The 12,566-nt window shown below is 38.2% G+C and overlaps 1 protein-coding gene across 1 annotated transcript in view; it reads right to left on the bottom strand.

Moving 5' to 3' along the window:
- Positions 1-2,598: 2,598 nt before the first annotated feature.
- The window catches only part of LOC133275912 (cytosolic beta-glucosidase-like), a 59,739-nt gene continuing 49,771 nt past the window's right edge, over positions 2,599-12,566 (bottom strand). The window contains 1 exon segment of the mRNA XM_061466205.1: positions 2,599-2,850. Coding sequence (XP_061322189.1) covers positions 2,599-2,850 — 252 coding nt within the window.

The raw sequence follows: 12,566 nt of genomic DNA, 5'->3' as shown, positions 1-12,566 counted from the left end.
AAACCATTCTGCATCCATCAGACAAACTGATTTCAAGTGATTTTAGAAGTCACCTTAGGCACCTTAATTTGGAAGAACAGCGAGTAATACTTCTCAAAATATTGTTGGTTTTAGGCTTGAAACACAAGTATTTTACTCAATACTTTTTCTCTGGATCCTATTACACTACTTTATTATTACATAGTTTCTTGCTGGCCACTGAGAATCTTAATTTTCAACATAAGCATAATTTAGAACATTTATTTTAAAATATATTGGCTGTACTTTTTTAAACAAGTTAACAGTATTTTAGGACAGGTTGGGAAGCTACCATCCTTGACAAGACTAATTCAATACCTATCATAAAATTGGTAACAGGGTAGAAAGAATGGAATAACAGGAGGAAATCCGCCAATGAGTGCTTTACCTTATTCAGAACAGTACTAATATAATAGACTGAACAAATCAGGTCTATAAATTTCTGTCAATATATGGTACCCATACAAAGTCTCATGCACCACCTAAACTTAAATGAGGTCGTTGTACAGACCCTGTGAACAGAAGTGAATTTCACCCTCAACAGTTGAAAAACTACCTTTCATTCTGATTGCATCAGAAAATTAATTTGCTCCATGCTCCAGCAAAACTGAAACTGGTTCAGTCATCAACGCAGTCTTTTGAATAGCACAGCCTATACTGTGCACACAAATAATCTGCTTTCAGGCTGAGTAGAGGGTTTTTACTGTTTTGTTGGTAAAATCTGGTTAATAAAAATATTGACATGTACATTGTATCAACCGATGTAAATAGTTCCATAATGATACAAGACCTTGACAACTACATTGAGGCACATGAAGATATACTAGTACAGAGGAAAATAAAGATGTCAAGAAAATATCTGAAACCAAGTAAGCAGAGCTTTAGTAAAAAGTGAAGGAAGAGCAAGGGAGACAAGGAATATGGAAAATGCAGCACGTTTGGGGCTTTTTGGGGGTACTAGATGGAACAAAACGGCTAATACAAAGATACATAGGCTACAGAGAAATGGCACCAGATAACCCAAAGGAAAAAAAAACAAACAAACAGAGAGGCAGTAGAAAATTAAGTTTGAAAAGTACTTTTGAAGAGTATTGAATACTATATCCTTAGCAAGGCTTCTAGTCCCATTCCTTGATTTAAACAGCTTCTCACATAGGGCCTGTGCACTCCAGCCTCCTGCAGGAGGGTTGATTTCACTCAATATTCGTATCGCATCCTCCTAATTATCCATCTCTTTGTATTAATGATGAAATAATACAATCTTCTATTTTCCCTAATTAAGTTTATTATGGAGACATTTTTATGTGCCTATTTTTGAAAAATGAAATTTCATTAAAAGTCAGTGTATCAGATCTTATTAATTCTATTACATTACAAGATGAAACATTTCATCAGGAAAAAAAAAAAGACTGAATCAAAACCAACCCCAGACTTTGATAGTACAGATAAAAAAAAAAATTCCAATGCATTCACTTTTCAATCTCATTCTAAGCACTGCAAAACTTTCCTCATGTAAAGTTTTTAAATCAATAGAGAATGACTTATCACATTCTCCTACAGAAACATATTTTGTCTACTTTGCTCGGGATTTTTTATCCTCCTGAAAACATTATGAAATGCCAATGCATCTCACTAAGCCATTTTTTTCTTCTTCTTGTAATTAGGAAAAACTAGATAAATAAATTAATATCAATTGCCTTTGGGAAAACCAGGTTGGACTACAAGGCCTTTTAATAATTGGAATGGCAGTGCACTCTGCATGCTGTCAGTGCTTAGTGACAATTGTTAAGAGACAATTGATACATAGTGCCATCTTCTTTGTCCTTGCTGGACACTAGGGACTTTAGTGTCAATGATTTTCTGCCATCATCTGAAAGTGATAGGGGCCTATGAATGGCTGTAGCAAGATAAAGGATCCTTTGATATCCTGTAGAGGAATTGCAACGTTTTGCTGCTCTCCTGACATGTTCCATGGCCGTGACTCCAGGGGACACACACACACAGCTGACTGGTGTTGCTGAGGTTTGGAGTCTTCTGCTTCTTGTGAAGCTACTGCTCAGCATCACTGTGGCACTCCTGGTACCAAGGACAGATCACATGGCATGCCAGACAGCCTCAGAAACTCTGGGCTGCTGCTGGAGACTTTTTTTTACTGTTCTAGAAAAATAACAGTTATAGCAGAATATATAGACTGTGGCAGGAGACAGAAAATTTCACTTGCAAAATGCACAGAAGAATGACTTGTAGCACATACCTAATTGACTCAAAATGCTTATTTTGGTTTCCTGTAAACCACAAATTTATGTCATACAATTTTATCTGTTTTCCTTGTGTAGCAGTTTGTCTTCTAGAAGGAAGCACAGTTCCTGAAATTTTATATTTATAAAAACCTTTTTTCAGCCTTATTTCTTGTGCTAGAATGACTGAAATACAGTTTTAAAGGGTTAGGGAAAATAAAGGATTGTTTCTTATGGAGCTTGATCCTGCCTATCCATCAACTTCGTATTGTTAATCATAGCAGCTGGGGTCTGTAGACCCCATCTATTCTCCCAAGGGAACCTAGCTTGCCCAAAGTTCACCTTAAAGCTCCTCCCTCTTATAGGCATCCACCATGCCTCCAGCATTTAGCCTGGTAGATGAGGAAAGAGCAGTGGACGTTGTTTTTTCCTCAATATAGCAGATATGGACATACTGGAGACAGTCCAGTGAAGGTCTACAAAAATGATGAAGGGACTGGAGCCTCTCTCCTGTGTGGAGAGGCTCAGAGAGCTGAGACTGTTCAGCGTGGAGAGAAGGTTTGAGGTATAGGATCTTATCAATACCTATAAATACCTGAAGAGAGAGAGCACAAATATAGGAAATTAAATTTAAACATAAGAAAAAACTTTCACTGTGAGGGTGACCAAGCACTGGGACAGGTTGCCCAGGGAGGTTGTGGAGTCTCCATCTTTGGCTATATTCAAAAGCCATCTGGACATGGTTCTGGGCAACTGGCTTTATGTATCCCTTCTTGAGGGATTGCTAGACCAGATGACCTTTGGAGGTCCCTTCCAAGATCAACCATTCTCTGAGTTCTGTGAATGCAAAGAATGACTAGAAAAGTGCACTTTGATGGTGCAAATTCACCATCATTTATGGGAATCTAGTGCTTCCTAAGAGGTGAAGACTCATTCCAAGTAAGGCCAGGAGTGCCTGACTTTATTGCACAGTACTTTGATGCAGTTAAGGCATTCACAGGACATGTTTGCAAACAGCACAGTGAGTGATGCCGAACATTCCAGGACATGACTTCCCCTGGAGCTGAAACAAGGGTATGTAGCCTGCCAGGCAGAAAAGGTCTAGAGCTATACCTGACATTTGTCACTGTGATTGGGATCAGGCCTGTAGGCCTACCCTTTCCCCAACCTGACCTTTGGAAAAAATCAATCCATTTTGGTACCTTCACTCCCACCTTTCCAAAGTGCATAGCGGTAAAGAAAAATATGGGTAAAAACCTAGCAGCATGCCAAAAGGAAATGCAAACCTGGCTGATAGGTGAAGATCTTCAGTGGAGCTGCCCAAATAAATTAAAATGTAAAGGTAGCAATATTCAGGAGAAACAAACCCCAACAGACAACCATGAAATCTTTCCATTGCCCTGTGAGCTCCAATATAGATTCTGTGTCAATGATGGCAGTCACACCCACAAAAAACTGGACCAACAGCAGGCACCTTTTGAGCACAGTCTTGCTTGAAAAAGATGTGCAAGGATATTTCTGTTCGCTTGTGGCGAAAAATTCAGTTCAGCAAATAATTCAACAAGTGTAAATAAACAAAAGCTATGTCCTAAACAATGCAAATCCAGGGTAGTGGATAGGGCACTAGACTAGAAGAATAATTAAGCCTTTACATACCCAAGTGTGTTGGTTCTTCTGAGATTTCACTATTCATGTATATACTATCTTCACAGACATTTTATAGGCTGTAAACATTTGTTCCTGTGGAAGGCAACATCAAAACCCTTTTAAGGCTCTTCTTTGTCACTAGGCTCTTCTACACGGCTAATACTGGTCAAGCAGTTTCTCCACAAGGACAAAGAAACACAAGGGGACAGCCAAGCTAGGTGCAATGTGCAGTAAGCATGTGGTTATGCAGCCTAAACTGAAGAAACGCTTAAAGGCACTCTATTCGGTCACTCTGGTTTACTCTATCAGCTGGTTTGCTCTAATTTTGTTCCAGAGTGCCCTCCAGAGGGTAAACAGTGACTGTGAAACCGCTCGTAAAATACAGCCTTGAGGTGGGCAAAGAGATCCTCTCACTTTGCTCTTGGGAAACCAAGAGCCGTAGACCACTTCTGTCTCATCTTCCAAACTTTACCTTTGCAGATGAAACTAAAACAAGGGCTGCGTTGAATCCTGTATGCCCTACACACAAGGATTTAAGGACCTATCTCACATGGGACAAATAGATGGTCCCCCAGTAACAGGGCATAATGTAAAACAAGCACAAAGTCCCTGACTCTCTGCCAGAAGGTCAGACTACATCTTTTGCTTTCTCCATTACTGCTTTCTCCTTACTGTTTAAACACACAATAAAGCCCAGAAACACTTCCAGAGAGATTCAACAACCTTAACAATATGCCACTGACGTGATCTAGAGTGTTCTAGACGTGTTCATGGAATTGGCAAAAATTGAGGAGAATCTGTGAAAGAACTATGCCTTTCTATAGTGAAAGCTGGGGGCCTGGTGGGATACCCTATAGCATTTAAAATGCCACTGAACATCTGTATTCATACATCTGAATTGCTCCCTTGTCTGCTCCTTTTAGTGGGAGGGATGGAATATAAATGTGCAACAAATTCTAGTTATGTTGCTTAATGCATCATTGTTCACATCATCCAAATAATGTGGTGATCTGACATTACTCATTTAATTGTTCCACATTTTAGGATTTCCCAGGCAGTTTGCTGAAAGGTGGTTTAAGAATTCTAGTAAAATTGTTAGTTTGGATCTTTGGACTCAAGCTACAGTAAATGTCTTGCATGATACAAGTCCAATTTTATTTTTTTTTTTACTAGGAAAGAACTCTATTAAAAAACCTTTCAGCATTATTTACAACAATAAAACCAGGATGAAATATCTGCTGTCTTAAAGGCTGATAATGGTACAGAGATTACAAATTGCCGTTTCAATAGAGTTGTCTGTCTGCTTGAGAGTGGCTTTTTACACTACAGGGAAGCTAACCATTTCAGCTATTTCATAATACCAGTGATGAAAGAACTGCTCTTCTGTTATAACCCTATTTTATGTCTAAAGCACAAGGCAGAGCCTCTGTTTCACTATTCCTTAATTCCAGAACAAATGTTACCCTCTTTCTTTCAGAGAATTATAAACTGTGCCTTTATTTACTTGCATAGCACAATTTTCACGCATTTGACAGGCCATTGCTCATGTTCTTCATTGTCATGGTATTAGTGAAACGTAGCATAAGCTCTAAATTTACAACTGCTGTCCAATCAATAAGAAGATCACACCATCTGAATAATGCTATGATATGTGACATTATCTATTCAACTGTTCTATTTCTTTGGACTTGTGAATGCTGTCACATTGAAAATGAACACCATTTATGCTGACAGATTTTTTACCCATTCAACACCTTTAATGAATATATTTCAAAATGAGGTACCAAATTAATTAAACTCAGTATCAAATCAAAACAGAGATATTAACATTATTTGTAGCAGCAAAGTTCTAAGTAAATTATACTGAACTTACATATGCAGTGCATTTAGCAAAAACAGGGTTTTCAAATAGCATAAATCTTGTTGGATGTCAACCTGCCACAGCAATGACATGTAGACTTTATTCTTTATATTTTCATGACAAGAACAAAAGGGCGCTTTGGCATCATTTTCTATTGCATCAAATTGTGTACAAACCAAATTTACTGCTACCAGAAAGTTTACCAAGGAAGCTCTGTAAACTTCAGTAAAAGACTCCTGTACCTTTCATTGCCCATTTGAGACTATCATCATGAAGTTTTGACATAAAATCTTCTTTGTAGATATTTTTCCTGGACCAATGACATTTTAAGGTGTGTGCTGCATCTAACACTCTTTTCCCATCCATGAAGTATCCTTTATAACAGAATTACACAATTTCAGGAAGAATGGCTCATGAATAGGTTCTCATTAGACTTATCAAGTCTCATCCCACACGGTATAGAACCTGCTTACAGTGCAACACCCCCTTTTATGAGGGGGTTACAGAACTGATAGATAAGGGCAAAGCACTTGATGTCATCTACCTGGACTTGTGCAAAGTTTTTGACACTGTCCCGCACAACATCCTTGTTTCCAAACTAGAAAGACACAAATTCGATGGATGGACCACCTGGTGGATAAAGAATTGGCTGGATGGACACATGCAGAGAGTTGGGGTCAACAGCTCAATGTCCAGCTGCAGATGGGTAATGAGAGGTGCCCTCAGGAGTCAGTTTTGGGATTGATCCTATTCAACATCTTTGTCGCTGACATGGACAGTGGAATTGAGTGCGCCCTCAGCAAGTTTGCCAATGGCACTAAGCTGTGTGGTTCGGTTGATAGGCTGGAGGGAGGGAATGCCATCCAGAGGTACCCTGACACGCTTGAGAGGTGACCAGTGCCAAACTCATGAAGTTTAACCAAGCCAAGTGCAAGGTTCTACACCTGGGTAAGGGCAATCCAAGGCACAGGCTGGGTGAAGAAGAGATTCAGACCAGGCCTGCAGAGAAGGACTCGGGCTTTTTGTTGATGGGAAACTTAAAATGAGCTGGCTTCAGTGTGTGCTCACAGCCCAGAAAGCCAGCTGTATCCTGGGCTGCATCAAAAGGAGCGTGACCAGCAGGTCGAAGGAGGTGATCCTGCCCCTTTACTCTGCTCTCATGAGACCTCACCTGGAGTATTGTGTGCAGTTCTGGTGTCCTCAACATAAAAAAAACATGGAACTGTTGGAACAAGTCCAGAGGAGGGCCATGAGGATGATCAGGGGACTGGAGCACCTCCCGTATGAAGATAGGCTGAGAAAGTTGGGGCTGTTCATCCTGGAGAAGAGAAGGCTGCATGGACACCTCATAGCAGCCTTCGAGTATCTGAAGAAGGCCTACAAGGAGAGGGACTCTTCATTACAGGACTGTAGCGATTAGACAAGAGGTAATGGGTTTAAACTTAAACATGGGAAATTCAGGTTAGATATAAGGACGAAGTTCTTTACTGTGAGGGTGGTGAGACACTAGAACACGTTGCCCAAAGAAGTGGTAAATGCTCCATCCTTGGCAGTGCCACTGACATGATCTAGAGTGTTCTAGACATAGGCCTTGGGAGACATGGTCTGGTGTGAGGTGTCCCTGCCCATGGCAGGGGGGTTGGAACTAGATGATCTTACAGTCCTTTCCAACCCTAACCATTCTATGATTCTATGATTACCTTTACAGAATACACCAGTACTGCCAACAGGTCCCTCACAGCATGATAGTGTAGCAAACTTCTTGTGTGAAAAAGTTTAAAACTGGATTCATACTTTGTGAGTGTGATATCCTGGTGCATGAATGCTTTTTGTGTCTTAAGATAAGTGCACCTTCATCTTTCAATAAAGACAGTCCTAACAGGGTTAAATGATATTTATGGACAATAAGGTAAAGATTGATATTCGGAAGGATTATAGGAGAATAGTTTATCAAAACTTGTATGATTTTGGAGTTTTTCAGTAACCTTTTGTATTGTAAAAAATGAAATTGCAAGAAACATGTCATTCCCAGAGCTGTGCTCTCACTATTTTTATAGAGCAAGCAAATCAATTCACGTTCCATTAAAGTAATAAGAACTGTATATCGTAAAAATACACTTACAAGAAAACTGGAAATATAATATAGAGTTCCCGTCACAGACCCATTTATTTCTGGTGTAGTGGTAAAAAAAACATGTTTTCAGTTCTGTCTGACACCAGCTTAATATACAAAGGCATGTAAAACCTGCTGCATGAAGAGACCTGAGGCTGGATTCCTAGAATGAGCCTCTAGCTCATAACTCTGTTAGCAGTAATATTCAGCAGAGATCTTCCACATGTCTGACTCTCTATATGTACAGTAGAACTTATGAGTTGGTCATTTTTTGGAACAGCATTCTTCCAGTTGGCAAGGCAAAACCTGGAAGTAACAGCTGGAATTAACAACTTAGTGGGACATCCAACAAAGAGAAGATCACCTCTCACTTATTAGCCAAAAATAAGTAGATGTATGTAAAAATTAAGGCTGCATATATATATATATATATATATGTGTATATATATACACACACACATATATATATGTGTGTATGTGTATATATATATATGTATATAAGAATTTCCGTGATCAGAAAGCTAATCACATCCTTAACTGCTGGACCATCTTTTCCTAACAGAGTAATATTTTTAGAAACACTTTCAGAAATTAATTTTTAAGTCTAGCCTGAAGAAGTATTTTTATATACTTGATTTTAATGAAGAAAAAGCAGAAAAAATATTTATTATTATAACCAAAGTCCACTTTCCTATTTTGTCCACTTGTAAAATAGTAAGCCGGTACTCTACATATTAAGTGAAGGCCATAGAGAGACCTTGATTAAGCATATGAGTAAGTAGACATTTTCCCACTACAAATACATAAAAAAGGCATAGATGTTAACTGTCTTTCCTCACTGACACAATGAATTAGGAAATAAATTATCAAACCCTCAAGAGGCACTGAGTAAAAATACTTAAACCTAAGTAACATGAACATTTTGTAAAGTCTGCAAGAGCCTGGTGTCTCCAACTCTATTTTAAGACTTCAATTGAAACATACCAATTATCCAGCATTTCACAATGTCCATTTTCAAATCTGTAGAATACCTCAATATTAGATTTTTTTTTTTAAGCTGATTTATATGACTAGTTAAGAAGAAATATATTGTGTTCACGTTGAGCAGTTATATATGAAAGGAAATGCCCTGGAGGGAAGAGGGGAAAAGAAAAATTGTTAATATTCCAGGATCACCTCCTCCAAGCTTAGGAGTGATGCATCCCAACAAAGAGGAAGTCAGGCAAAAGTGCCAGGATGCCTGCATGAATGAACAAGGAGGTCCTGGACAAACTCAGGCACAAAAAGAAAGCCTACAGAGGGTAGAAGCAAGGACAACTGAAGTACTGCATTCAGATCTGGGGCCCCCGACATAAGACGGATGTGGACCTGTTGGAGCAAGTCCAGAGGAGGCCATGAAGAGGATCAGAGGGCTGGAGCACCTTTCATATGAAGACAGGCTAAGAAAGCTGGGGAGGTTCAGCCTGGAGAAAAGAAGGCTCCAGGGAGAACTTAGAGCAGCCTCCAGTGCCTAAAGGGGGCTTACAAGAAAGCTGGAGAGGGACTGTTGGTAAGAGCAGGTAGTGGTAGGAGAAGCGGTAATGACTTTAAGCTGGAAGAAGGTAAATTTAGATTACATACTCAGAAGAAATTCTTTACTACAAGGGTGGTGAGACACTGGAACATGTGGCTGTTCCATCCCTGGGTGCGTTCAAGGCCAGGTTGGATAGGGCTTTGAGCAACCTGGTCTACTGGAAGGTGACCCTGCCTGTGGCAGGGGGTTGGAACTGGATGAGCTTTAAAGTACTTTCCAACCCAAACCATTCTATGATTCTATGATAGCTTTCATATTTCTTTCTTTTCAGAAAAAAAAAAAAAAAAAGTCATAACACTGTGTCAACACCAACAACTGAATTAAAGATGCCATAGAATGAAGATTTTTTTTTAAAAAAAGGAAACTAATTCTTCAAGCAGACCATATTCCCAGAATGTCACAGCCCTGTAGGGGAAAAGGAATTACAACATTTTAAGGGTACTTTTGTTTTTCATAGATCAGCAGTAGGTGTTTGCACCAGTCACACAATTCATTGTCTTATGACTTACTAAAAATGCCATGTATGATGATTTCCTTGAACCTCAAGATTTATTTTCAAGTATTAAAAATAAATTACTGTTTCTATTCTCTCTCTTTTCTCTAAGGTTTATTGTACTTCAGGCTCTGTATTATAAGCCACAAAGTACATATATTCTGAAGTATGGTGATCACTACTGAATATGATACTCCAGGTGAAGTATATAACTAGTAATTAGGCACTATTAATTCTATTTAGCTTGATTTATCATCTGTTTCTCCAGGAATTATATTAACTGTTCTATTTGAAATGTACTGCAGTTAGGAATTCAACAGCATGGTTTGAAAATTCCTTGCTGGTCACTGCATCACAGATATATTTTTTAAAATATTAACTGTGAATAAGCTATTTGCCCACATATATATAAATGAAACTGTTGACCTTGAGAAACTCTGATCACTAGTACTTGAGCTATCTTGAATCACTTCATTTGTGATATTCTCATTAGATAGTCAAATTAGCTCTAAAATATACCTTCTAAAAAAATCCTGGTCCTCTGATAAGTTGACATACTGTTTTGACACATGTAGCTGAAATTTTTTTCTGTATGAAATGTTCTCCAGCTGAAAAATCCCTTTTCAAAATGAAAATCTTCAGTAAAACTGTGGTTTTGTTTTGCTTTTCTAACAGTGAAAATTATCAATTTATTTTTTATTTTCTCTATTTCTTAAATATAATTTTCATTTATCTTTATCTCCCTTTCTTTTGCATTCCTCACTTTTTTCTAGCATGTAATTAGAAGGTGTAAAGCAGTAAGAACCTAAGCAGCAGTTTGCTCACATTATAATTACTGTAGAATAGATAGTATATGATCACTTACAATCTACGGTATGTTTTTTCTTAAAATGCATGAGATGAAGAATAAGGGTGGTAAGGGGTTGTGAATCAAATGGCAAGAGAGAGAGGGGGAACATGGAAGTCAGGATAATGACGTCATTTAATACCATGATCTTTCCTACCACCATAATATCCATATTCTTTGCATCTATAGTGGTAGAAGCCAGGTCCTCCATGTGTTTTGTTTAAAATATATAACAAAAGGGACTTAGAAAGATCTGCATTACCACCCAGCCTTCATGTTCACCATTTGGCTGCTACCTCAGCTAGACAGAGACCTGAATTTCCTAAATGCCACAATTTTTGATAGTCATGGAAGTTTCTCATGCATTGATAGATGTACTTTGTTGTGTAACCCAGTGTGCACCAGTTTTCCTTGGCACCTGCCCAGGCCAATGAGAATCTATGGTTAGATGATGTTCCATCTCAGAATCTTAACGAAGCAAAGGGACCAAGGTATGAGAACCAAATTAAACTGCCTTTCAGAGCAGAAGCTGAAGCAGTATGCCTTCTATATCCATAACATGTTGAATGCAATCCTCCACCTATAATAATCCCACTTAAAATAACTGGGGGGAAAAGCTTTTTATTAGCCACAGTCCTCTTCAACACAGCACAAATACCGTCAGGATCTTTATCAGGAACATCTCTGCTGTGCTTGCTGGCTTTTCTGTGTCCTGTTCTGAGGTCTCTAAATCTGCCTCAGGTAGGGCGTTGAACTTGGAGATGAAGAAGCACAAGCCCTGTCTTGGAGTTAGCCTTCAAGTTCTACCAAACATCTGCTCTGTGTTGAACTGGGATCTACAGAGGAAAACTCAAGAAAACTTTAGGAGAAATTTCAGGTCTCACCACATTAATCACAAATTGAGAATTACCAATCACTTTAAACAACTTCTAAAATTACTTTCTATAAACAGATGCACTATTAAAGCTGTTTTGTTTTTTAGAGTGATTTTGGAGATGTTAATTTGCGTGATCAATTAGTAGAGAGCATAAGAAATACATGTAGCTCTATGCAAACATTTTTAATTTTTATTTAAACAGAACAGAAATGAAACATACCCTATTTAGTACTCAGATGACCTTCCAGATTTCCATGCACAGTACCTATGGTTTTTTAAGTGTAATTAACAACTTCCATTTCAGTATTTAAGAGCTTCAAGTTCTGTTTCTTTGACAGTCAAAAGCTAATCAATCTTGTTCTCAAATGCTAATACAAGCAATTAAAAATAACATTAATTGAAATACTGCAGGGGCTGTTAGTTTTTTTTAACCTCATGGCAACACTAATTTACAGTACTAATTAGTGAATTGCCCTTTGTATTATAAATCTTTAGAAGGGAGAACTGGCCTTTAGAGCCCAACAGAGAGATGCAGATTGTCACTGTACTTTCAGTAAGCTTTCATGCTAACTATCAGGATATTCATTTCACCACATAGACCAAACATGATGGATTATATTGTTTACAATGAAGAATATTAATTTCTACAAAGAAAAATGCATTGCCCGTTTGTCCTGTTCAAAACATGAAAATATCCTTTATAGGATGAGAAGAAAGAGTATAACTGCCTCATATAAAACACAGGAGGGAAAGTTAAATGAAGAATGTTATACTGAACAAGACAACCTGCGACGCATAGATAAAATATACATAGCACATATTATTTTTAAACAAGCATAATGGAAAACTTTTCACTGTGCAATTAAAAATCCGAAAGAATAAGAAGTAAAATAAAAAACT

The sequence above is a fragment of the Pezoporus flaviventris genome, unplaced genomic scaffold (assembly GCF_033815535.1).
Source record: "Pezoporus flaviventris isolate CSIRO_AGI_PZ_B2104156 unplaced genomic scaffold, CSIRO_AGI_Pfla_v1 ptg000002l, whole genome shotgun sequence".
NCBI classification, from domain to species: domain Eukaryota; kingdom Metazoa; phylum Chordata; class Aves; order Psittaciformes; family Psittacidae; genus Pezoporus; species Pezoporus flaviventris.
Note: the sequence above shows the minus strand (reverse complement) of the source record. Positions and strands in the feature narration are given on the sequence as shown.